This window comes from Callorhinchus milii, unplaced genomic scaffold (genome assembly GCF_018977255.1).
Source record: "Callorhinchus milii isolate IMCB2004 unplaced genomic scaffold, IMCB_Cmil_1.0 Scaffold15, whole genome shotgun sequence".
Taxonomy (NCBI): Eukaryota; Metazoa; Chordata; class Chondrichthyes; order Chimaeriformes; family Callorhinchidae; genus Callorhinchus; species Callorhinchus milii.
This window is the reverse complement of record NW_024704756.1, coordinates 4,236,141-4,262,813: the sequence shown is the minus strand read 5'-3', so window position 1 is coordinate 4,262,813 and position 26,673 is coordinate 4,236,141. Positions and strand designations below refer to the sequence as shown.

Sequence of the window (26,673 nt, the reverse complement as noted above, 5' to 3'; positions counted from 1 at the left end):
AGAATACTTCACACTGACATTGGTTAAAAACAGAAAATGCTTTATTCTCAGGCAGCAATATCTGTCACCTTAAAAAGCACAAAATGTATCTTGTGGAATCCTGTAGCTTACTGGTTAGAGCACTCAACTCGCAAACACAATAACCGATTGACGTAGAAATATGATTATACCTCATCAGAAAGGACTTGCATGAGGCAGTGTCATGGGCATACTTTTGGGGGGAAATCTCCTATCGTTGATGAGCTATGACCTAAACAAGCTCATCACACTTGTATGGCAGTTTTGCTTAAGGTGGACACACAGTGTTTATGGCATTTTAAATGGTTTGTGAGTGGTATCACTGAAATCTACATTCCATATTGGATCCTTTGGTAGCAAGAGTAGCTGCAACAGGTACAGCTAGTGCAGTATATATTTACAAACAGCAATTAAATTGAAGACTGCCTACTTAATTTTCAAAACAGGAATCAGTCAAGCAAAATAAGTCTGAAAATATAGTGACAAACATCAAAGAATATCACAGGAAACAAGTTAGGCCTCCCCCTACATCACCTTCCGGCTGAAACAAGTGAAACGCTTGCAATGCTACATAAATGATCAATGATTCACTACAAAGTAGTGAACTTTGTGCTATTTCCTGTAGCCTAATTCTGACCAATAAAGGGATTCCCTATATTGTTCTCAGTCAAAACATAATATAAACCAGAAAACATTGATGCAGTCTAACTTTATTTATTACAAAGTAATTGAATTTTTCTTCTCTTGATAATTTAAGACACAGCTGACTGACTTCCTTCCGTTCAGTATATTGTTGTTTCAGCTATTCTTAAGCAACACATATTGGGCTATATATTCCCATAATGGGTGCAAATCAAACAAGCATAATTTACCAATGACCAAGGGTGGATTTGCCACAGGTCCTTCAAATCATTATTTTGATAATGGGGAGATCATGTGGAAATTTAGAATCATTCCACAAGAAATCTTGTACAGGACAATGGCTTGGTCATGGCTGAATAATTATGATGAATACAATTACATAAATAAAAGCATAAATCAATTATATGGCAATTTATAATCTGTCATAATACTTAAGGGGCCTAATTATAAGAGACAAAATAAGTATCCACTGGTGGCTTTTTAGAATTTCCAACTTTACTAAGTTAGCATTGATATTAATTGAAACTAATCCAATTAACAAACTAAGAAAGACTCAGATAGCAAAATGCAGCTGAGAGTATTGCTCTCTGCAGGAGATTTTCCAGGTACCAGACTGTTTATTTCTAAATAGGCAATAATGTCCAGTGGCAATCTAACATTATACTATGATAATCTTCGGAAATAATTATTAAAAAACATTGTTATTGAATCCAGGAATCTTAGTACCACATGACACATCATATAACTTTTGTATATTTAGTCTTTTAATCTTTCTCATCCTCTCATAATTTCTGCTGCAGACAAGAGGAACCAGTTTAATACCAATTAAGAGTTTACCAATTCTGGCCAGCAATGCCTGGGAGGAAGAACAAAACAAAAATAAAGATTGATCAAATATGACAATTATCTAGTAAATACTGAAATTATGATAAATTAAATTATGTGTACATCAAGGGAAGGCAAATCCAGACATCTTTTCTGCAATTCTTAATGTCAAATAAAACAAGTTAGCCAGATCACTGTGGGTAAATTTAATGTAAAACTGAACTTCACCTGCCAAAAAAAGCATAGTTGGCTGTTGACTGTCTCGTGCAGTGTCCCTCAGGGCTCTGTCCTCGGTCCCCTCCTCTTCACCCTCTATATGCTCCCCCTTGGTGACATCATCCGCAGACATGGGGTTAACTTCCACATGTATGCGGATGACACCCAACTCTACCTTTCCTCCTCTACCCTCAACTCCACGACCACCGATGTCCTGACAGCCTGCCTGTCTGACATCGAGTCCTGGACGAGAGACAACTTTCTTCAGCTCAATGTGCGCAAAACTGAGGCCCTCCTGATTGGCTCATGTCAGCGCCTCCGCACCTCAGGCACTGACAGCGTCAGCATCCAAGGCTGCACTCTCCACCTCTCAAAGCCATCAGGAACCTCAGTGTTCTGTTCGACCCTGAGCTGTCCTTTCTTCCCCACATCCACGCCACAGCTGGCACCGCCTTCCACCACCTCTGGAACATCGCCAGACTACGGCACTACCTCACCCCTCACGCTGCTGAAACACTGGTCCACGCCTCTATCACCTCAAGGCTGGACTACAGGAACTCTCTCCTCGTCGGCCTTCCCAGCCCTCCCTCCACAAGCTGCAGGTCATTCAGAACTCTGCAACTCGTGTACTGTCCCGCACCAGGCTTCGCGACCACATAACTCCCACCCTCGCTCGCCTCCACTGGCTCCCCATCCCCCAGAGGATCGAATTCAAGATCCTCATCCTCATCTACAAGGCCATTCACGGCCTTGCTCCCTCCTACCTCTCCGACCTACTATCCCCCCACGTACCTGCCCGTACCCTCCGTTCCTCTGGCTCCAGTCTGCTCCACATCCCCCGCCCTAACCGCCCTACCATCGTTGGCCGGGCTTTCAGCCTCTCAGCCCCGAGGCTCTGGAACTCCATCCCCCAGTGCCTTCGCCGCTTCCTCCCTTTCCTCCTTCAAGGCCAGTCTCAAGACCTTTCTCTTCAACCGTGACTTCAGCTCCCCTCTTGACTCTCTAACCCCTCCTCGCTCCCTCCCTTCCCTCCCCTCACCCTGACCATTTCCCCCCTGCTCGGGTCCCGACCCAACTGTCCACCGGCTTGGGACGTCCTCCCGATGTGAAAGGCGCTCTATAAATGTAATCTTGTTGTTGTTGACAAAAGTAAAACACAGTTAAATGCAAGGATTATTAATTAATTAATATTTCTACAACAGAGTGCAATAACCTCATTTTTAGAGAAAGGATAACAGGGGTTGTCTCAGGAAGAACTTACTGTGAATGCCCTTTATTGGAATCAGATTTAAATTTAAATTACTGGAAGACAAGACTGCATACTTTCATGTTTGAAGTAAGAATGTCGATATTGAAAGATATGCAATTTCTTACCTTCCAAAATATGAGCGCTAATATTTACAAACTTAATCCTGTTGTGCAGATAACGTCGGTTGAGCTTCAAGAGGCAGGACATGAAAGCATTCTTTTCTCCTGAGCTACTGGCAATCCATCTATACACCTTGTCAAACTGCAGGTCAAATTCTGGGGCTTCCTACATGAAAAAAGTGCATTTATGATGACAATAATAATAGTCCTTGCATTTGAAATAGCACCTTATCACATCATTGAGTTGCCTCAAAACTGTTCATAGGATATACTGTAAAACGGATTCACTGTATTATGTGGGTGAAATACGGCAGCCAATTGCACACAGCAATCTTGAGGGTCGAGAGAAATATTTACCCTGTTCAAACTTTTTAAATGTCACGCTCATGTTTTCAATCTTAATTCTTGCTGATAACAGATATGGGTTACAGGCAGACACATGATTCCTCAGATTTGATATGTCAATAAAGATAAGATCAAATAGAAATTGATTATTTCTTTACTGTTAATTTGCATTTGATCGTAAAAAAGTCTTCCCTTTATCCTTTCTTTCCCCCACCTGATAGTTTCGGCTAATGCTTTTTACACTTTCCAATTTTGCTTTTTTAAATCTATGTCTTCTTTTATAAAATATAAATTATTATTTATTATACATTTAGATTACAGAATTCAACTGCTAGCCTGATTCTTTACCTGATCTTGAAATTCTTCCTCTCGCTGACATTTTCCTCCTAGTGCTCATGCCACAAATACTGGATGGCCACGTTCCTACCTTGGAGACTACCATGATTCCCATCATTTACATCCGACTGCACAAAATAATGCCAGTGTCATTCTGTCATCTATTAATTTGTTTGGGCTTGGGGCATAATTTAAAAAATAAAGCTCATAAATAGTCATGTGTTCCGCTCTATTTACAACATTCTTATTCTTCACTTTGATCCTTTGAATACATTCTGATTTCTTGTTAAAATGCCTTAAATACAGTAACTTCAGAAAAAACACATTTCAGAATCTACATTATTAGCAAATTGCCAATGTCGCTTCCTGTGCATAACAAACAGTGCAGCACACAGAAAGTGTTGTTATTGTAACTGACAACCCAGACAGTAGTCATTTATTTAGCACAGGAAGCTGGCTAGTCTGCGCTGGAAGCCAGGTCACTGTGTTTCCAGTTAGTATGGGTTCATAGTGCAACCAATGCCATAAATGAGACAGCACTAAACGGGGGTTTCCTTCTACTTCATTTCAACTTGATGATTTATTCTAAAAGATCTTCTCATACCTTATTGGGGTTCTTCCCATCAACCAGCAGCAGGTCCTCGAATGACCACCATGTCACTTGTTTGTACACACTTCCTTTATCTGCTTTTTTAAATTTCACAAGGGAGGTTTGATATGGACGATCTGTTGATACTGCACAAGAAGGTAAACATACAATCAGTCACTTTTATACTACCCTGCTGCTAGGAATGAAGAAACCACATCAACTATTCAAACTTGAACTATTAAGGCTGTTAAAGCAAAGGTGCACAATTATACACAACGCTCTGCTTATCGGCCTTCCCAGCGCCTTCTTCCACAGGCTGCAGATAATCAAGAACTCTGCAGCCCGTGTCCTCTCCCGCATCAAACTCCATGACCCCATCTCCCCCATACTCGCCTGACTCCATTGGCTCCGTATCCTTCAGGAGGATCCAGTTCAAGACCCTGGTCCTCACCTACAAAGCCCTCCATGCTCTCGCCACACCCTACCTCTGCGACCTCCTAACCCCATACCAACCCGCCCGCTCCCTCCACACAGCCGACTCCGGCCTGTTCCATGTCCCCTGACTCATCCGCCCACCATTGGCGGGAAAGCCTTCAGCCACTCTGTCCCCAACCTCTGGAATTCACTCCACCTCACCCCCTCCTTAGCATCCTTCAAGTCCTGCCTCAAAACCTTCCTCTTCGACCATGCCATCAGTCACCCCCCTCCTCCGACCCCAGCTTGGGTCTGAAATGCTGTATACTGTGTCCTGGGCCTTGGGATGTCCTCCCGACGTGAAAGGCGCTACACAAATGTAACCTTGTCGTTGCTGTAGTTGTTGTTAAGTACATAGATTTTTTCATCCCCCACCTCCTTACATTTAAAATGTGGCACCAAACTACCAAAAAGTAAAATGTTTCCTTTTTTTAAAAAAAAAGGCATTCTATTTAAAGATGTAAAAATTCCAGGTTATTGGAAATGGTTTGCACATTGTTCATAATCAACCTCATCAGAACCACTTTCAACTCACACATATCCAACCCTTCTTCATCCCATCTCGCAATGGAGTGAAGAAAAGGAAATAAATAGGAAAATTGCTGACCTGCATATGCCAGTTCTGCAGATGTATGACTACCATCATTATCCAGCTCAATACACTCTAATGAAATACAGATTAGTAGTAGTGGACACCAGCAATGTAGAGTTTATTGTTTTTTTAAAAATCTGTCTTGATATGCAGTCAATCACTTCCCCACAGGAAGGCAAAAGATAAATAAAATAAGGGATAAATAGCTTCTGTACCATACCGATTTGAAGTGACATTAGCAAAGGCTGGGAGTAATTTTGCTACAGATGGTACATAGCTCCAGAATAATAGGATACTTTTAAAACATATTGGCTAAAACACCTCCTGTGGTGAAAAATGCTCCCTTCCCACTCTGCTTCCAAATGGCAACATCGGTCACCGCCAAGCTTTTTGGCTAACTTCAGTTTGGAACAAGTCATTCACCCTCCACCTCAGTTAGTGCCTTGGTTGCTCCGGAGACCCGGAATGCATTGAAGAAGAAAAAGTGCGGTAGGTGCCTTCCCTCAAAGAGAGAGAGAGGGAGAGCATTGACAGTTGTATAAAGGCAGGGCAGAGGGCCTCCTGGGTCCCCAGAGAGGGTGGAGAGGGGCAGGCGAATGACTTTGAGATGTCTCAATGATGTGATAAGGCGCTATATCAAATGCACGGATCATTATTATTACTATTTGATGCAAACTCTTGACTTGATCCAAAAAGGTTTGGCGGTCACCAATGCTACCAGTTTGGGGGTGGGTTCAAGCCAAGATTGGGAGTGTTTGTTGTTGTTGTTTGTACTGTGGTGTACTTAGTACTTTGCCTCCTTCAAGATCCTGGTCTTCAACCATGCCATCGGCCATCCCCCTTCCCCTCCCTTCTCCCCCCCACCCCGACCCCAACTGGAGTCTGAAATGGTGTACTCTGTCCAGCGCCTTGGGACGTCTTCCCGACCTGAAAGGCGCTATACAAATGTAATCTTGTTGTTGTTGGTAGTGGTGGGGAGGGGGAAAAAAACAGCTTTTGGGGCAGGTGCCTAATTTGATTTTTTTAAAAAAAATTGTTTTAAATTAAACCTGCAAAACGCCCCTCCCCCCCCACCCACCCACCCCACCCAATTCCATTCGAAGACCTTTTCTTCTACAGCATCAAAAGCACCAACAAACCTAACTCAGGCACTTCGCCGCCAACCCACAGGAGACGCATAATTATCGGGGGCTGGCGTTTCGGTGGACCTCGGGGGAATTTTGAACCCAAAGGAAGCGACGGACCACGTATCGGGGGGGGGGGGGGTCCCCTTTTTGGGGAGCTGGTGTTTTGTGATGGGGCTGCGGAAGGAAAGAAACGGATTGGGATTCCTTGGGTCAAAGAAACCCCCCCCACCCCATCACCCCCCACCCCATCACCCACGCACCTGCGGCGCAGAGGATGCAGTTCTTCCTCTTCTTGCCCGCTTTCCAGACGAACAGCAAGCCCAGCAGCCTCTCCTCCTGCGGGGTGAAGACATCCTTTTGCAGCTGGTTCCTGATGGCGATCATTGGCGACGAATGAGGTGGTGGGTGGGCGGGGAATAACGACGACGGAAAAGAAAAGAGGTCGCTTTGCTCTTTCCTCGCACACCCTCCGCCCCTTGGGGAGAGTATGAGAGAAGAACCTCCGATGTCTGTTTGTCTGACTGACGCCGCACTTCACCAGCTCGCAATGACAGCGAAAAGGCACCCGTTATTTGTTTCTCTTCAGGGGAGGGAGGGAGGGGAGGGGAGGGTGTGAGGGGGAAGTGTCTGCAGATGTGGCTCGGTTCTGACAAGCTCGCTAATTAGCACCCGAAAGAGGAACTGTCTCTCCCCCCCCCCCACCGCGGCCCCGTCGCCTCAGCTTCCAACCGCCCCAACCGCCAGCGGAAGCGCGAGGGAAAGGGCTGCGCGTGCGGCCGCCTTCCCGCCTCGGCAGCACGGCAGCTCCTGATTGGCTGCACGCGGTGAGTGACAGCGCGTAGGGAGCGCGCGTGCATCAGGGGGTGCGCCTCCCGCCTCCAGGCCCCGCCCAGATAACGGTTTTTTTTTAAAAAAAATTTGAATGGAGCGGCGGTTGGGAGGGTCGCTGCCTCCTCTCCTCCCATTGCCACAATTCCACACTCTTCCCTCTATCCCTCCGCCTCGCCCCTTCCTTCCCCATCTTCAAGTCGCACCTGAAGACCTTCCTATTCGACCGCGCCTATGGTCACCTCCACCCCCCCACCCCCCCCACCCCGGCTCGTCGTCGTACCCCGCCACCATCGAGCTCTCTGGGACGCTACCCCGTGTGAGGAGCGCTGTGTAAATGCAAGTTGTTGTTGTTGTTAGCCTTGCTGGACCGTGTTGGTCAGCTTTAAAGTGGTGCCAAAAACAAAAATGGTGGGAAAGCAGGCTTGACTTGGAAGCGTTGCGGCGCCCAAACAAGGAGTGCCTTGAAGAACTCGGATTGAAGAATTCCTGCCCGAGGAAGATGCCTGTGGGATATCCGATCAGGTACTGTTAGCGGTTTGGGGATATAACCGCTGTTGGGTGGCGTTACCCCGGGGGTTTCGTGAACACAACGCGCGTATTATACGTCGAGGGCTTGGAATCCGCTTTGAATGGCGCACGCAAAAGTTCCGCCCACGCCCCAAAAAAAAATGCCGTCAATTCACTTCACAGTGTATTCTGTGAGGCGCTTTGAGACGTCGAGAAGACGCGAAAAGTGTTATATCAAATTCAAGGAGTATTGTTATTATCTCATGTCAAACTGATGACTGTTCTGGTTGGGGAAAGGGGGAGGTAAGCTCCTCAGGGCTGAGCTGACTCCAAGGTGAGGTGCAGTTCCCCAACGGCGCACACTGGAGCCCCCAAACCTTTGGCGGCCTTGCCAGCCTGCACCAAATACTATTCAGAATTAGGTAAGCAAAGCGCGCCCCTTCTGGGAAACTGTACCGTTCCATCCCCGGTATATTTCCACGTGCAGACCTACGTATCAGCACCTTGGGACGTTCTCCTGATGTGAAAGGCACTATACAAATGCAACTTTGTATTGTATTGTACATCTGTAGAACTACCAGTCTGGTTTGGAAACTTTTAAGCATGGTGATGAGCTTCCAAGTGTGTCAGACACCCGGCTAACCAAAAAAATGGAGTAAATTTACACAATTGCTTGGTTCTTCCATGCACGCTTGCTACCTGCTTTCCTTAAATAAAATGTCTTTTTAAAAGTTCCCTTCCACCACATTCCTTGAATAGCCTTCTGATTTTTTCAGTCAAACTTTGTTTTTCGCTCTTCTATTTTCCATGATCATAGCACTCCACCCATCTTCTTTGAAAAGCATTTCATAACCTCTTAGCCCCATCTTCTGGCCATATTTTGCTCCCTGACACTTGCCTGTTTAATGCAGATTAATGCAAAATCCAGATCTACTGCACAGCAGGTTTGCACAGTTAGCAAGTGCATTGCAGTGGCTGTACTGTGCTTTTGACCTCGCAAATATCCACCAGCATTTGGTCAGACTGGGAATTTATCCATTTATCTTTTTAAATTCACATGTAGGTCTAGTTGCCCAGGTTGGTCTTCACAGACACTCTGTCAACACTGCTGTTTAGGAAGGGAACTGGGTTTTCAGAGGTGCTGTCTTTCGGATGATAAATTAAACTGAGGTCTTGTCTACCTGTTCAGGTTGTATTTATAAGGAGTATTATTAAATACAACATAAGAAGACAACCTTGATCTCCTAAAGGATTGAGATGAATACAGAATTCGACAGGAGCACTCCTTACAACAACCCCACTAGGGTTTCAAATACTGAAAGTACCCCAAACATGTTTAATAACACCATTAAAAGAATCAATCAGCATTGAATAAATATAGCTAAACGTTAGTGGGCAGACACTGTCAATCTTCACTTGAGATCAAAGTAAAATGTAAATGCCGATTCAAGATTTGCCTGTCTGCAGAAACAACAATGTCCCAGTTGTCATTTGATATTTTTGTTTTGCACGGAAAAATACGTCGGCTTTGAGTGTTACTTCATCAAGGGGAGGTGGAATATACGCCTCTGGTATCAGTTGCCTAATTTAAAGGGTGGAAAATCCTTGGACACTCTCCTAAGCCTTCAAAAGTTTAATTTAATAGCAAACAGAAAATCAAAGGCATCAAAGCCTCCCGCCTCCATTCCTGCAAATGTAACATAAAACAGAATGGTAAACATTGTACCCACTGTGGTAATTTATGACTGGTTGAGTAAGTCTTCTGAGGTTATTCTCTGTGCAGATCTCTGACTCCACCCCTCTGTAATGAAGAAGTTCCCTGAATCCCATTGCCTTCTTCCCCTGCCTTCAAACTCTTAAAAGCTATCTGTTTGGGTCTGCCTTTGGTCATGAGCTGGGCCAATAGATAAATGCGGCCGCAATTGGGCGGAGTGGCTAGAAGCCATGCAGCGCGACGGACCTGCCAGAGACCAAACACCAATACGTCCCGCAAAAGACACCCTGAACAAGATGGTGACACGGACCTGAGGGGAACGACCTTTAGCGGTCAGCAAAGCGAGAAGCGGACCGAGTAGAAGCAACCGCCGCCTCTGCCGGCTATTTACCTGACGTCATTGTGGGCGGAGCGGCTCCGGACGAGCATGCGCAGTGGTGCGCAAGCGGGAAATGGGCTTCACTCCACTCGGAGGCCCCGCTGTTTCGGATTGTCTGTATGTGTTTGTGAGTGTCTCTATGTCTCTTTGTGTCTGAGTGTGTCTCTCTCTATTTGTGAGTGTGGGTCTCTCTCTGGGTATTTGTCTCCGTGTGTACCTGTGTCTGTGAGTGTTTGTGTCTCTCTCTCTGGGTCTGTCTATATGTGGTGCTGGGCCATGAGAGGCAGGAGTTGGTGAGCTCCTGTAGCCCCGCAGTCAGGCCACTGGTACTGAGTGTGCTTTTTGGCGGATCTCCAGGCCCTTCAGGCCTGCTGGTGCCTGCTGGTCTGGCTTCCTCGTCCCCAAGTCCTCCACTCCACCCTCGGCGGCCGTACCTTCAGCCACTATGCTGTAATGCGCTGGAACTGCCTTCTTCACTCCTTTCATCTCGCTCCCTCCCTTCCCATTTTCAAGTCTCTGCTGAAGACCATTCTTTTTGACCGTGCCTTTGGTCACCTTCCTCCCTCTCCCCCTGGCTTGGTCCTGGGATCCATTACTGTAAAGTGCTCTGAGACGCTGTCCGGCATGGAGGACGCTGTATAAATCCAAGTTGTTGTTGTTGCTGGAGTGTACATTTTGATGTGGTCCAGCCAGGTCTGCTGGTGGACCGTTAGATCACGCTTGAACCAGGTGCGTTTGGCAGCCCGCACCGGACACTTGGAGTGGAGGTGGCTGGTGTACCAGGATGAGGTTCGTGAGTAGGAGGCAGTTTGGGAGGTGAGGGGGGACAAAGGGCATCACGAGTGATGGAGTGGGAGTTGTGGAGGAGAGTGAACGAGGAGGATTAATCAGTGCGGGAGGTAGGCCAGAGTGGGAGGAGTTCAGATGACTCCATGGTAGCCAAGAGGGATTATGGGGAGATTTTTTTCCTGGGACGGTAGGAGATGGATGTGGGTTTGGTGGCAGTGGGGAGAGGGATTGAGATGTTAAAGGAGATGAAATGGTAATCAGAGATGGCTTTGTCTGTGATTGTGATATCCGAGACACTGAGCCTGGGTAATCACCAGGTCGAGTGTGTGGCCCTGAATCTGGGATGTGGAGGAAGAGGTTGTGAGAGGAGAGAGAAGTCCGAGGAGATGAAGCAGGAGGGGGTGAAGTGAAGGTTGAAGTCGTTGAGGATGAGGAGGCGTTCAACAACAACAAGATTACATTTGTATAGTGCCTTTCACGTTGGGAGGACGTTCCAAGGCGCTGGACAGGGTACAGCATTTCAGACCCGAGCTGGGTCAGGGAGGGAGAAGGGAGGGGAGGGGTGGCATGGTTGAAGAGGAGGGTCTTGAGGTGGGACTTGAAGGAGGCTAAGGAGGTGGCGAGGTAGAGTGTTTGGGGGATGGAATTCCAGAGGTTGGGGGCAGAGTAGCTGAAGGCTCTCCCGCCAATGGTGGGGCCGGTGGGTTGGGGGACGGGAGCAGGTTGGAGCCAACTGAGTGGAGGGAGTGGGCGGGCTGGTAGGGGGTTAGGAGGTCACAGAAGTAAGGTGGGGTGGGGCCATGGAGGGCTTTGTAGGTGAGGACCAGGGTCTTGAACTGGATTCTCTGAAGGATAGGGAGACAATGGAGTTGGGCGAGTATGGGGGAGATGGGGTCACGGAGTTTGGTGCGGGAGAGGACACAGGTTGCAGAGTTCTGGATTTTCTGCAGCCTGTGGAGGGGGGAGTTGGGAAGGCCGACAAGCAGGGCATTTGCATAGTCGAGCCTGGAGGTGATGAAAGCATGAACAAGAGTTTCAGCGGCCGGAGGGTTGAGGTGGTGGTGGAGTCGGGCGAAGTTACGGAGGTGAGGGAAGGCAGAGCGGGTCATGGCTTGGATGTGAGGAAGAAAAGACAGTTGAGGGTTGAACAGGACACCTAGGTTCCTGACTGTCTTGGTGAGTTGAAGTGTGCAATCATGGAGGTTGATGCTGCCAGAGCCTGAGGTGCAGAGGGAAGCTAAAAGGGTGGAGACGTCAGAGATGAAGGTGGGGGAGGTTTTGGGGGGGGCGGTAAATCAGTAGAATTTTGAGGGTAAGATTGGAGGGATGGTAAAGTGTAAGGTGCTCGAATGAGGGAATGAGCCAGAGGAGTAAGGGGATAGAGCAACGCTGAGTGCCATGGTTGGCCCGTCAAAGGATTCCCAGGATGGAGCAGAGGGAGGCTGCGGGACGGTCAAGTGGGGATAGATGAGGAGGACTGAGAGAGGACAGAGCGGGAGAGTTGCAGGGATGGGGGCATTTTTGGGGAAGGACAGCTTGGATTGGGGGCGGCAGTCAAAATGCACATGCCAAAACTTGAGGCAGGCGGTTAGCGGGGCACAGTCAGCCCGCAGACGTGGAGACTGCAGGGACTAGAGGCAGCGCAGAGGAGGGAGAGTGGTCCGGGCACTCATTGTGTTGTCCAGGTTACCCAATCTGGGAAACACCACCTGCAGGGGACAGACAGAGGAGGGGAAGGAGATAGGATAAGGAACATAAAGGATAAAGGACATTCACTGACTGGATGTATTTTTAAATCAGTTTAGTTAGTTTTTACATTATTCTGCTGGCATTATGACTTTCAGAGGATCTGTCCTTTCATTTATTCAGTCTTATATTTTTAAATATTCAAAACTTGAGGTTTTCTTCCACTAGTTGCCAATTTTTACGCTGTAAATAATCCTTAACATCAATAAGAGCTTTTTATACTTTATTATTTATACAAGTGCTCTTTGCTGTGTTCCTTCACATATGCACTTCTCCTGACATTTCCATTATTTTTATTCTATCTGAAATTAATACCACTTCTGTTTGAAAATATACATAACCGGACAGTAAAATTTGTATTGGTTTCAGCAGAAATATAGTTGTTGCTTTCGAGTATATCAGTTCATGCATTTCACAAAACTAATTCAAATAATCAAAGTGTTTCTTGTATCTCCCTAAGTAGTGGTAAACCTATATGGAATTCTTAATCTTGTTTGCATATTGTTAATGTTGTGATTGGTTTCTGAGTGTGCCAGATACCTGGTTGATTAAACAAAACCTTTGTATCAAGCCAATCTGCGCAAGAGAAAGAACATAAATATGAGAATAAAATTGCACTATATGTATGTTTATTTCCTTTTTTTCTAACCTAACACAGAACTGAAATCTGTGCTCCATATGAAGATTTTGAATACAATGTTTATTGAGGATGTTGGGGCCCAATTCATTCCCATTCTGATATATTTGTGTAAGTGTTACTGGGAAGTACAGTACAATGATTAAAAAAAGGTAAAAGCAGAACAAAAAAACGATTATAGGCCATCCCACAACTTTATTAAAAGTATTATGCCAGTAATTCAATAAACAATTAACTTGATTAATTAATATTAATTAAATGTTCATTGAATTTCATTCATAAGTTACTAGCTGTACCCGTTGCAGCTATGTTTGCAACCAAAGGATCCAATATGGAATGTAGATTTCAGTGATACCACTCACAAACCATTTAACATGCCATAAACATTGTGTGTACACCTTAAGCAAAACTGCCATACATGTGCGACGAGCTTGTTTGGGTCATAGCTCATGAAAGCTAGAAAATCCTATCAAAGGGCAATAGCTCATGAACAATAGAAGAGCTAATTTTGCCGCGCTCTTGCAATCCTTTCAACATTGAAGTCTAGCCGTGCTGTTTGAGCCTGCAACTCATTTTGCCATCCTTTTAGCTTTTCTCTGCATGCCTTTCTGTCAAAGTCCAACTATGCTGTTCTTTGTTCTTCAGTTTCATTTAACCATCCTTCCCTCTTTGGTTTGGCATTTTAATTTGTCCTTGAAAGGCTTGATCTTCGCTTAGACATCTTTAAGATTAAGAAAATGTGTTATTGGGAGGACTCCTGTTGGGAGGACTGAGTGTGAAGACTCAGTGGGAGGACTCCTTGTTAGAAGGACTCCTGTTTAGGAGGACTCCTGTGGGAGGACACGTGGTTGGGAGGACTCCTGTGGGAGGCCTCCTATTGGGAGGACTCCTGTGTGATGAGCTTGTTTAGGTCATAGCTCATCAATGATAGGAGATCTCAAAAACAAATATGCCCAATGCTACTCCTCCATGCAAGACCTTTCCGATGAGGTATAAATCATGTCTCTACCTCAATTGGTTATTGCGTTCTTGAGAGATGGACACACAGGCAGACATTTTGCATTTATTAGTATAGATGATTTTGTGTAGAACCACATAAACCTTTTTTAAAAAAAGTCTCAGAAACATTATTTTCACCCACAAAATATATAGTCAGTCCACGATACAGTATATCCTGTGAAGCGTTTTGAGATATCTCAATGACATCATTAGGTCTATATTAAATGCAAGAATTTTTATTACGATAATAATCCTTGCATTTAATTATAGCGCCTGATCACATCATCAGAAGACTCAGCTACCTACACAGGATATAAAATGTAGTGACTGTGTATTTGTAGGCAAACAACGATTTTTGGCACAGACAAATTCCCTTCTCTTTTGAAATCAGTGCAATGGAATCTTTAATGTCCACCTGAACAGGCAGGCAGGACCTTGATTTAACATTTCATCCAAAGGATAGCACTTCCCAACAATGCAATGCTCCCCCCGGGTCTGCATTAGAGTCTCAACCTGGCCCTAGGCTGTGAGCTCAAAATCCAACGTGGAGCTTGAACCCACAACCTTCTTGACTCAGAGGCAAGCATGCCACCAACGGAGCCAGAGTGACACCTATTAACTGGATGATATCATAAGATAGCTATTACTTTGGTATTTGAATATGTAGTTAGTTACTTAGTAGACAATAAGTACAATAAACCCTTAATGTTTTATGAATATAAAACAGGTTTTCAGTTCATAATCGTAAGTGTTTTCTTAGGACTTTTCCCTTCCACCTCTGTCTTTAACACCAAAAAGTGCACTTTCAGAGATAATGAAAATTCCCCAGGCAAACCAAATTGGTTTTATATGGGTATTTCACTCTGAGGATGTACTCCTCTTGTCATTGAGTCTACTCTTGTACTCCTCTTTTATGAAAATTGCTTAACGCCACCTACTCTAAAAGATTTACATGATTCATTTACTCCCCACTACCATTAGAGGGCTCTGTATCAACAAATTATTTAAATATACAGTAATGTGATTCTACATCCAAACACCATTTGTGTGTGAATATAAATGAAGTGTGAAAAATCACCTATTCATCCTTTATGATGCCACAGCATTTAATTAGATTCATTTGGAATTTGGATTGAACCCCGCCGCATCACGTCCTGATCATTGGAAACATATCCCTTTGCAGATGTTGGAATAATTTGAATTTATTTTCTGATATACTCTTAAAACTGGGGAGAAAATGTGAAATTTCATAATTAAATGGCATATAATTGTCTAATTCTATATTTATTAAAAACAATGACATTGTATATTTGAAATCACTTGTATTTTACATCAATTTGTTTTAATTAATTTTGTCGTCAACTGTCTATCATGTTCCTTATTTAACTGTTGAGGCTCAGTTAAACAGCTTCATAGCTACAGCCTCTGTCAATTGCAGCTTTGCCATGATGGTATAATTCCCTTAGATGCTTCTGCGGAGGAGAGCAGTTCTTAACATTGTGCCTACATTACCTTGAGGGCGGAAAACATTGGTAAGGTATTTAGCTACCTTGTGTGTTATAAATTGAATGTAGCTTAGTGGATAGAGCACTCACTTCAATTCCCCGGCAGGGTGAAACCTAAGGCAAGTTTCCTTACACCACAAAGCATCTGTTTACCTAGCAGTAAGTAGAAACTTAGTTATTAAAATGGTGAATCACTTTCTGAGGTAATAAGCTCTCCCAAAAAATAAATAAAAAATAAAAAATCTGGTCACTCAATCCAAGACTGTTTGTGGGACGCTGCTGTGTGCAATTGGTTGCCGTGTTTCGCCCACAAAATACAGTCACTACACTTTACAGTATATTCCAAGAAACGCTTTGAGATGTCACAATGACGTGATAAGGCACTATATCAAATGCAAGGATTATTATTATGAATTCTGACAAAGGGTCGTGGACCCGAAATGTTGACTCACTTTCCTTTCTCCATAGATGCTGCCTGACCTGCTGAGTGTTTCCAGCGACTTCTGCTTTTGTTTCAGATTTCCAACATCTGCAGTATTTTGCGTTTTATTATTATTATTTTTAGTTTAATGTATATAGCATTTCGATTCAATAAAATATGCACTTTTGAGATGTCAACATTTGTAGTAAATATATTACTGTTATGTCTATCACTTGCCACGGAGCCATATTCAAGCACCTCAAGTATGTTAATAAATGTTTGAGGGTTCAGCTATTCACTTGGTTGGAAATTGGCATTTTGAAGGGGAAAAGTACATCAAAACGCCTAAATAAGAGGAACGAACAACATACAACGTGGACACGGATTTCACTTGAATAGAGCTGGGCAGATTAGCAACAAATGCTAAATCCCGGAAACATTTGCAACAGATTTCATAATATGCATCAAAGATCACCCTTAACGTGATGGACTGTGCATTTAACATGGGGTCAACAGCTGTGAGTATACTTACGTCTAAAAAAATGCATTAGGCACAGCTTATGTTTATCGGGTCTACGTGGAATCTTTACCCCTTGAGCTGAAATAGGGATTCGTAGATAATGCTCACTTTGCGTCCGTCAACCAATACGGTTCACAGCAAAACCCTGTGAAGCACTTTATGATATATAATAATAATAATACTTTGTGGTGTTTCAACGATGTGATAAGCCGCTATACCAAAAGCAAGGATTATTTGGTATTTTTTTTGAGTCGAAACCACTGACACCAACCAGCCTTGTGTTCCTATAGGATCCCAAGACTGGCATTGGCATTCACCTCGTGATTTGATGCACGGTTATGGGTTTGAATTCCCTGATTACATGACGACGAGAGACGTTCAAGAGATGTGCAAAAGTGCGGGGGAAATCCAATATACAGAATGACATTTGGATCTCCAGCGTTGCTAAAGGTTTGCACACGTTTCCTTTGGCGTGGTCATGCTTTGCAGTCACTTGAAATGCAAATAACACGAAACGGGAGGGGGTGAGGCTGGGGAGGGGGTGAGGCTGGGGAGGGATGTCTGTGAAGCAAGATCTCAGAAGGTGATGGATGGACTGACAGGTACAGGAGGAACCCGGGGAGGAGAGCTTTACTCGCCGCTGAAACTGACGTCAAGGACGCGGGCGCCTCTCGCTTTAATTGCTCTTTAAAGTAACGTGGAAAGGGAAGCGAGAGAGAGAGTGATAGAGGCGAGAGAAAGAGGAGAGTGACAGAGGCGAGAGAAAGAGGAGTGACACAGGCGAGAGAGAGGAGAGTAAGAGATTTGAGAAAGAGGGGAGGGGAGAAGTGTAAGAGAGGAGAGGGTGTGATAAACGAGAAAAAAAGAAGTGGAAAGAGAGACGATAGAGAGAGAGAGAGAGAGAGACGAAGAAAGCAGAGATAGAGTAAGGGGAGAAGAGGAGAGAAGGTAAGAGGCCAACACGCGATATCCCTCTCGGACTCCCAGTGGCCGCGAGAGAGAGAAAGTGGAGAGAGGGGAGAAAGAGAGGAAATAGAGAGGGGAGAAGTGAAGAGAGAAAGAGAATTAAAAAAAGGAGAGAAGAGAAGGAGGTAAGAATCCAACAAGCGAACTCCCGGTTGGGCTCCTAGTGACACATAGAGGAGAAGGGGAGAGAGAGGGGAGACAGAGTGAGAGAAAGATAGGAGAGAGAGGGAGAGAGAAAGGACAAATAGAGAAGAAGAAGGGAAAGAGGAGAAGGAGATAAGAACCCAACACCCTCCCTTACCTACTGGGCTCCCAGCGGCAGACGAGAAGCTAGGAGAGAGGGAACAGAGAGAGGGAGAGGGAAGGAAAGAAAGAAGAGAGGAGAGAGCAAGAGGGGAGAAGAGGGAGAGAGGAAGAAGAGAGGGAGAGAGAAAGAGAGGAGAGGGGGAGAAGAGAGGAGAGAGAAAATAAGAGAGGAGAGGAGGAGAGGCTGAGGGAGAGAGAAAAGGAGAGAGAGAAGAGGAGGAGAGAGGGGAGTAAGAAGCCAACGGAGCGAAGAAGGCTCCCTCTGGGCTCCCAGAGAGGCGGCTGAGGGGCGATGGCTCTGCCGGACACGGGTGTGAGCTCGGCGGTGGCGGCGGTGGCGGCGGCGGGAGAGCCGACGCCTTTCCCGGAGATCGTGGAGTTGAACGTGGGCGGACAGGTGTACATCACCCGGCACCTGACGCTGCTGAGCGTGGCGGGCTCGCTGCCCGAGCAGATGTTCGGGGGTCCGAGCGCGGCGGGTCTGGCCCGGGACAGTAAGGGCCGCTTCTTCATCGACCGCGACGGCTTTCTGTTCCGCTACATCCTGGATTACATGCGGGACCAGCGGGTGGTGCTGCCCGACCGCTTCCCCGAGAGGAGCCGCCTGCAGCGGGAAGCCGAGTACTTCGCCCTCCCGGAGCTGGTCAAGGCGCTGAGCCCGAGGCTGAGCAAACAGAACTCGGTCAGCGAGGACGCCTGCCCCAGCGACCCCGAGGAGGGCTCCCCCTGCGCGGACACGCCGAGGACCCTGACCGCCGCCTCCTCCGCGTCGTCGTCGGCCGCCGCCGCCGCCGCGAACGCAACGGTTGCCAACGCGACCGCCGCCGCCGCCACCGCCACCAGCCCCGGCGACAAGAGAGCCGGGTTCATCACCATCGGCTACCGCGGCTCCTACACGCTGGGCCGGGACAGCCAGACCGACGCCAAGTTCCGGCGCGTGGCTCGCATCATGGTGTGCGGGAAGACGGCTCTGGCCAAGGAGGTGTTCGGCGAGACGCTGAACGAGAGCCGGGACCCCGACCGCCCCCCCGAGCGGTACACCAGCCGCTACTACCTGAAGTTCACCTTCCTGGAGCAGGCCTTTGACAAGCTGGCGGAGGCCGGCTTCCACATGCTGTCCTGCAACTCCACCGGCACCTGCGCCTTCGCCCACGAGCAGACGGACGACAAGATCTGGACCAGCTACACCGAATATGTGTTCTACCGTGAGTGAAACTGGCTCATCATCTCCCCCCCCCACCACCACTCCAACACCAACACCACCCCCACCCAATCTTGCAAAGATAACCCCCCCACAAAAACTCGTGCCTGTTGCTTCTTCTCCCACCCCACCTGCCAACCTACCCCCCCCACCCCCCCACCACCAGCCAACCAACTGACCATCTCCTGACCTCCTGCCTCCAGAGGATTTAGATCAGAACTCGATGCCTCCAAAAGCCCCACCTTGGGTTGTCCTTCCAGCTTTGACCAGCGTTGCTGCCTCTCCCCACCCCCCACCCCCCAGTCTCAAGCTCTCCTCCTGTTCCATTGGGATGGACAAACTTTTTTTATACTGTATGTGTGTGTGTGTATATATATACATATAGACACCCTTCCCTCTCCACCCTCCTTCCCTATATTTGACTGACTTCATGATGATAATGATGATAATCCATGCGTTCGATATAGGGCCTTATCACGTTGTCGAGAGACGTCTCGAGGAGCTTCATACACGATATTCCGTAAAGTGGATTGAATCGACTTTGTATTTTGTGGGACTTTGCAAATACCGTTTTGTTTACATTCCTCACGGGCCCCCCTTTGCGGTGTCGGCCTTTCCATTTTGAGGGGGGAGCAAACCGAGAAAGCACGGCTAAAGGGTTATAGAGTGCGAGCAACTGTTTGCATCCCTATTGAATTATAATCGATGCGTCGCCAACGATTTCGAAGCCAGCCCCTTCCCCTCTTTCCTCTGTCTGTTCAAAATATCTATCGTTGCCTTTGGTGGGCATTGGGTGTCCTTTTTTGATGCCTCTGACAGCTTCTAAGTGGCGTATCCGAAAGAAAGGTATAAGAATTCACAATCGCTCTTTGCAAAGGAACTGTCGAGAACGAGAGCATCCGACGGCAAGAACATTGAAGTTTCTCTTGCAGTTGAGTCAGGGAAGAGACCTTTGTTTCTACGAAGCAGATAAGTGCGTATATGATCCTACACCATGAATGTGGCAGCTGTTGGCGAAACCAGGGAGGGAGCTCACAGTTTATTTTTTTGATATAATCGCCAGTGAAAGAATTTGATTCTTTGAGCAGGTCAGCCGTTCCAAACAAAACAAAAATTGCCATTTTTTTTTGGACAATAATAATCGTAATAATCCTTGCATTTGATACAGCGCCTTCCATGTCGGGAGGGAACTCTCAAAGCGCTTCACGGGATTTACTGTAAAATGTAGTGACTGTGTACTTTGTAGGTCATTGCGGCAGCCAATCTGAGCACAGCAATGCCTCACAAACAGCCACGAAGTGAATGACCGATACTGCGCAATGGGTTTTTAATGAGATGCAGTTTGTAACCTATTCTAAATGTTTGCCAAATTACGCGTAGCCTTTAAAGAAAAAAAACCCTCCCGCAAATTTCAAGTGAAGTTACTGTTGTACGATTTTGGATAAAACTGCATGGGTTTCTGCTTAAACAATTGTGCAGACACCTCCAGTTAAACTTTGATGTCTCTTATGATATGCGTATGTGATATGGTTTAAAAAAATAAAGCTATTTTTGTGTCTAGAACCAATGGCACAGTCTTGACAGTTTAATTTGTATAGAGTTATTTCAATCTCAGAATTTTGGCTGCATCAATGGGAAAGGACATTTCCTGCTGCAAAAGAATTACTCTAATCTCCACCGTAAAAGTGTCTTGAGACTTAAGAGCAGGGAATGATTGGAGCTGCTTTTAATGATTGAACAACATTTATGATTTATACTTGGCAACAAAATCGGAAAAATGGGTAAATAGTCTGATGATAGATAAGGGGGTGAATTTATCAGAGAATTCGGTATTGCTTTGATTGTATTTGTGTCGTTCTCATACGTCCACCGATGACCAAATGATGATATCGTGAAAGCCTAATCACTACCTCACCTCCCCCCGGCCAAAAAAAAACTTACAACAGATAAGCTTTTAAAAATTGCTTTGGTCGAAGGGAAATTTCAGCTTCCTTGCTTTGGAAAAATTAATTCTAATGATTTTTGTCATTAAAAGGCTCTGCTTGAGCTGAGCAACACTGATCTGCTTCAAATTGTGATGCAATTTACAATCTGTTACTGACATTGCATCCATAAGTTTAAAGGAGAATTATAACTGTTTCCGCCAACCCCCTTTTGTCTCTCTGTGTTTCTTTTTTTGGAAGAAGGTTCCTACTATGGGCCATCTGTTTATAGAGCAGCATTTGGAGTACTTAGTGCAAATGGCTTCCTAATTGTATCGTTCTACATGTCAGACCCATGTTGTTCAGTATAACATAAGGGAGAGGACAGCATAAGAGTTGTGCATGGCGGATTGTAACCACAAGCGTACTCTCAGTGAATTGGATGGTGTCATTGAATGTTGTATGACTGAACATAGTATTATATATTGCAAGCAGTTTTCAGCATAACTGCAGATGAGGTGCATCCTATATAATCCACAAAGCTGTATATCCTTACCCTTTAAACATTATTTTGAAAAAGAATGTGAATACTGTACTGGACTCAGAGAATTGTTTCAACTTAAAATAATAGGTTGTGCAGTTATGTAGTAAATAGTGCATCCCTTTCACTTTGGAAGATTAATTTTAATTGTGCCCAGTTTATGGTTTAGTCCCTCCAACTCATTGAGAATTATCACCACAAACCTGCCCAGCCTCAGAAGGATAAGGGATTGGGTATAGCAAAGTTCAAAGCAAATCATTCCTGGGCAGGAAATTGAGCACCTCAAACACTGCCTCTCTTTGGTAAGCCTTTGCAGACTGTATAAAGCCTCTTACACCGGAGAATTTGTCATGGTATTCAATCTTCCAGAGATGTTTTGCACAGTGGGGGGGATTTAGCTAGGGAGGGAAACCAGTCACCAGAACAATTTCATTTCATTAAAAACATTTAGACTTTGGAGCGTATTCTTTTTACTCACATGTTTTTAATGATCTTTTAAAAAAAAATAAGGAGTGTTGGCAACAGCACGCACTTCATAATATCAAAGATTTGTTTATGTTAATGTTTATTTTTTATTTCTATCTTTAATAGGGTAACGGTTTACTGCTAATGGTATGATTAGTAGTCAATGTGGGGTAGTTGTCACGTGGATAGCGTGAAACAGCTGAATTAATATCAGTAGAATTTTACTCATTAACCGAGGTTGCTCTCACAGTTGTATCATTTCAACGATACAGCAACTCAACTCCCTCAGACATTCAAGCTCAGTGAAAGTCTCCATGTTGTTTAATGTCAGGAGCATAAGAGCTGTTGCTGATAACATTGTGAGTCAGAATAAAATGTCAGTACTGAATATCAATGGCAAAGCTTTACAGGCTACTTCTGGTGCCCCATTGAGCTCTTCCTCAAACAGTCTCATCACCTCGAGCTCTGTCGATAGATTTTTGTTATTGAGTTGAGGTACAGATCAGCCATCATCAAATAGATTGGTGGAACAAGCTTGAGGGGTTGAATGACCTACTCGTGTCACTATGTTCCTATGGCTCCACTATGCAGAAGTTACCAAATGCAGCTAGCTTCTGTTGATAAACAGAACCCCCCCCCTGCCCCTGCTCCCCCCACCCTACACAGAATTTCTTATGGTTGTAGCCTTAAGGCCATTACATTATAATTTAAGATGGTGCAGAATTTTGTAAATTTCTCAGATTGAGTGTTATTTTGGAGGCTGCCCTTTACACTGACTTCCAAATTAAGACTGAATTAATGAATTTTACAAAAATCAGCACGATCTTAATGATTTAAGATTGTTGTTTTAAGGCAAAGACCACGGGATTTTCTGAGCTCTCATGAATGTAAATGAACTGTATCTCAGGCCATGGGCAGCACTGTGTGGGGTAGTAGCTCTAGTATCTGGAACAAATGTGACAGGTCTTCTTAATAATAATGATGATAATCTTTGCACTATCACGTTGTTGAAAATAATAATAATAAATAATAATAATCCTTGCATTTGATATAGCACTTTTCACGTCTTCTAGATGTCTTGTGGGCGAAATGCGGCAGCCAATTGGGCACAGCAGTGTCCCACAAACAGTCATGGATTGAGTGGCCACATTTTTTTGGAGGGATTATTATCTCCGGAAAGCGATCCTACTTACTGCGAGGGAAACAGTAAGAAAACTTGCCTAAGGTTTCGCCCTGCCCGAGAATCCGAGAGTCCTCTTGCTTGTGAGGCAAGTGCGCTAACCACTATGGTACGGGTGTCTACAAAGCTGTCAACATCACCTGGGCCATCGCTGTTGAGACTTTTGTTGTTACTCCTCCATTGCCAATTCTCGCTGTGGTTGCCAGCGTTGTCCGCTTTACAAAAACATAAAAGAAACGGAAAACGCAAACCAAAAGAATGTTGAAATTGGGCATATTGCAAGTTTTCGAAAGCACTGATCCTGACAATCCCTTTTTCAGTTTATGTAGGCAGGTTAAGGGATGATTGCTAGAGTGCTTCTTGCATTCTCGAATCTATGACTCATGTTATGAGCTCGGAAAGAGAATGGATTTATGGTACCTTTATTTCATTAAAATCATTTTTAAAACAAAACTATCTCAAGGATATTGTTTATATCGGGCTATCGACAATAAAACTCTTCCCTGACCCAAGTTGAAGGTTCTGTTTATTTAATAGTAGATTTCATGGTTTGTTTCCAAACACAGCCGTTTGCCAAGTGTTTTGGAAATGTACCACTTACTCAGTTGTGAAGCAACTGAGGTTACATAATGTTAATTAGGCGATGTCAGTCTGCCCTCCACTCTGTTCAGAGTAAGGTAATTTCTGAGTGAAATGGCTGTATGTGTTCCACTGTTTTGGTCTTTTACCAGCTCTCAATTAGCCCACTGGCAGGGAAGAAATCAGGATTGTTAGACCAGAGCCTATGTTCTTATACCTCATTTTGCTTCATATCACAAACTTCTTAATCTCACGCCTTTATCTTTGTCGATGTGAAAAACTGCCCTTTTGCACCACCTGCAGTCTTCGTTTGAACTAGAGTAATATATAATAATAATAATCCTTGCATTTGATATAGTGCTTTATCACGTTTTTGTGACGGCTCAAATCGCTTCACAGAATATACTGTAAAGTGAATTGACTGTACATTTTGTGGGTGAAACGCTCAGCCAATTGCGCACAGCAGTGTCCCACAAACAGTCATAGATTGAGTGAACAAATTATTATTAATTTTTACTTATTTATTTTTAGAAGGGATTATTACCCCGGAAAAGCGATCCGCCGATCGACTAACAACCGGGTTTCCACTTACTGCTAGGTAAACAGGCGTGTGGAGTAAGGAAAACTTGTCCAGCGTTTCTCCCTGCCCGGGAATCAAACCCAGGTCCTCTCGCTTGTGAGGCGAGTGCTCTAACCACTAAGCTACAGGACTCCACAAAAAAAAACATCTTTCTTCTATCTGAAAATGTCTGCTCCCTCTCCAGTCATCTCTCCATTGTCCTGTTTGCATCTCTATCCAGCGTTATGTCAACATCTTCCATTACAGTAATTATAGAGACAAATTAGGGTATTTTAGAACTGAAGATTGTGGATTTCAACTGCATTAAATGTTTGCTCAATTTACTGACACTCCCACATTGTTCTGTTACATACTTTTTGGTTGATTCCTATTTTACCATTTTTTTCTTTCCATTCTGTGGTTGTCCATTCCTCTCTCTAAATCACTGGTTAATTTTATGGTGCCTGAAGTGAAAGACCAAAAGAAAGATATCATTAGACACCAGGACACAACGAGGTTTTAAACAAAACACTTTTCCAATAGTAAGAAAAAACAACACAAAATTGTCTGGTTGATAGCTCACCATTTTCATTGAACTATCATTAAAATAAAATGGTGTGCCAGTGCAATTTCAGCAAACATGAGTCTATTTTGTGAAGAATCTGCCCTTGTTCCCATCATGCCGGGCTGTTGTGATGGAACCTATTGCACAAAAAGAAACAAAAACGTCTTTCTTCCAGTTTCCAGTCTGAGAAGAGAGAGTAATTCAGATCAACAGATTAGCAGAAAAACTACGCAAAGATTTGAAATTTGAATGAACAAGCAATTTCTGTTGAAACAGAACTGAATTGTGGAGAGAGGGGAAAAAAGATTGCTGTACATTGCATGTTCTAACAGGCGTTTGAAATATCAGTGGATATTCAGCATCCTGATTCCATCCCCAAAGTGTATTATAATAGTGACATCAAGCAATCTCAACTGGTTAACTGGAATTACAGAACTACGAGGATACTAATTAAATATCAATTTTGTCAAAGCTTAATAGATAGAGTACATGATATTTTAAGTCTCTTCATGATGAAGTTGATCACAAGGCACTTCCGATTTGCTTTAACCAATAATCTGTTTGTCTAGTTTCACTTGTGTAGAAAGTTACAAAGCAAATACGGGAAATTTTAAGCTATTTTTACAAGGATGACAAGATGACAAACTACAGTAATATCACAAGGTGGCTCAATAATGCGTCATAAACAACAACAACAAAATTACATTTATAGAGTGCCTTTCACTTTGGGAGGACGTCTCAAAGCACTGAACAGTCAGGTGTCGGGGCCCGAGCATGAGGGAGGGGTGGTGTAGGGGTGAGGGAAGGCAGAGAGGTGGAAGGGCGACCAAAGGCACAGTCGAAGAGAAAGGTCTTGAGACCGGCCTTGAAGGAGGCAAGGGAGGAAGCGAGGTGAAGGGACCGTGGGATGGAGTTCCAGAGTGTGGAGGCAGGGAGGCTGAAAGCCCAGCCACCGATGGTAGGGCGGGTCGGGCGGGAGACATGGAGCAGACCGAAGCCCGATGAACGGAGGGGCGGGCAGGTTGGTAGGGAGTCAGCAGGTCAGAGAGGTAGGAGGGGGCAAGGCCATGGATGGCCTTAAAGGTGAGGGCGAAGATCTTGAACTCGAAACACAATCAATTGAATTCATTTTCGTTGCAATCTGCTGTATGTATTACAGTTGAATATATTGTCATCTGTGTAGTGTAATACATATACGAACGCTCAACTCAAAGCGTAATCTTTGCGTTTTGCAAACTAGACCCCATTGTTAATGTTGAAAAATGAGTTTATCACAAAAAGATAGAAGTTGAAAGCAGTTGTTTTGATTAAAATAAAGTTAATTCCAGGCTCCTGCCTAAAAAACACCACTTAAATAAATGATCATCGGTCACGCAGACATTTTAAAATAGAGCATTTCGCAGTTCACAGCCTCAGAGTGTGAAATTGTATTGCCTGCAAATGCTTAACACTATCCCTCACTGCAGAAAAGTAAAAATAACTTGTGGAATCTAGACATAAAACCACAGAATGTTTCAACACAGAAGAAGCCCATTATACTCACTCTACACAAGAGTCATCTGCTTAGTCCCACTCCCCTACAGAATCGAAGCGAAAAGAAAAAGGTTCACAGTTCTCAATGCCTGGTTAACATCCAACGTCTCACATCGTGTAGCTTTGATGTGAGCACTGCACACAAGTCACATGTGCCAGCCAGGTGTCAGACCCATGCAGAGACCCATGCTTCAGACAGGATCCAAACCAGACTGAGAGTTTCATGCATGCCACCTACACATTGAAATTCCCTTGACTGGAATGGGACAGGAACTC

The 26,673-nt window shown here is 44.8% G+C and overlaps 3 protein-coding genes and 1 long non-coding RNA gene across 4 annotated transcripts in view; 2 read left to right on the top strand and 2 right to left on the bottom strand.

The window, feature by feature from the left end:
• Positions 1-6,930, bottom strand: part of LOC103177406 (exocyst complex component 1) — a 35,569-nt gene extending 28,639 nt beyond the window's left edge. The window contains exons 1-3 of the mRNA XM_007891540.2: positions 6,793-6,930; positions 4,355-4,485; positions 3,076-3,235 (exon numbers count right to left, since the gene is read on the bottom strand). Of these exons, the coding sequence (XP_007889731.1) occupies positions 3,076-3,235; positions 4,355-4,485; positions 6,793-6,916 (415 nt within the window). The 5' untranslated portion in view covers positions 6,917-6,930. The remainder of the gene's footprint in view (positions 1-3,075; positions 3,236-4,354; positions 4,486-6,792) is intronic.
• A 927-nt stretch (positions 6,931-7,857) lies between these two features.
• LOC103179303 (golgin subfamily A member 6-like protein 1) overlaps positions 7,858-26,673 on the top strand; it is a 40,483-nt gene continuing 21,667 nt past the window's right edge. Inside the window, exon 1 of the mRNA XM_007894523.2 lies at positions 7,858-7,885. The gene's annotated coding sequence lies outside the window, so the exon portion shown is untranslated. The remainder of the gene's footprint in view (positions 7,886-26,673) is intronic.
• kctd12b (potassium channel tetramerisation domain containing 12b) lies at positions 18,038-19,198 on the top strand. Its single transcript, XM_007891537.2, has one exon. It carries the CDS (start codon positions 18,145-18,147, stop codon positions 19,063-19,065), a length of 921 nt encoding a protein of 306 aa, XP_007889728.2. The 5' UTR covers positions 18,038-18,144; the 3' UTR covers positions 19,066-19,198.
• On the bottom strand, positions 24,657-26,445 carry LOC103177405. The gene is made up of 3 exons (XR_487721.2): positions 26,408-26,445; positions 24,883-25,001; positions 24,657-24,763 (listed from the first exon to the last, which is right to left on the bottom strand). It is a non-coding gene; the product is annotated as an uncharacterized LOC103177405 (long non-coding RNA).

Excerpts from the sequence above, each read along its gene's own strand:
- kctd12b (XM_007891537.2), top strand. The coding sequence starts at position 18,145 with ATGGCTCTGCCGGACACGGGTGTGAGCTCGGCGGTGGCGGCGGTGGCG.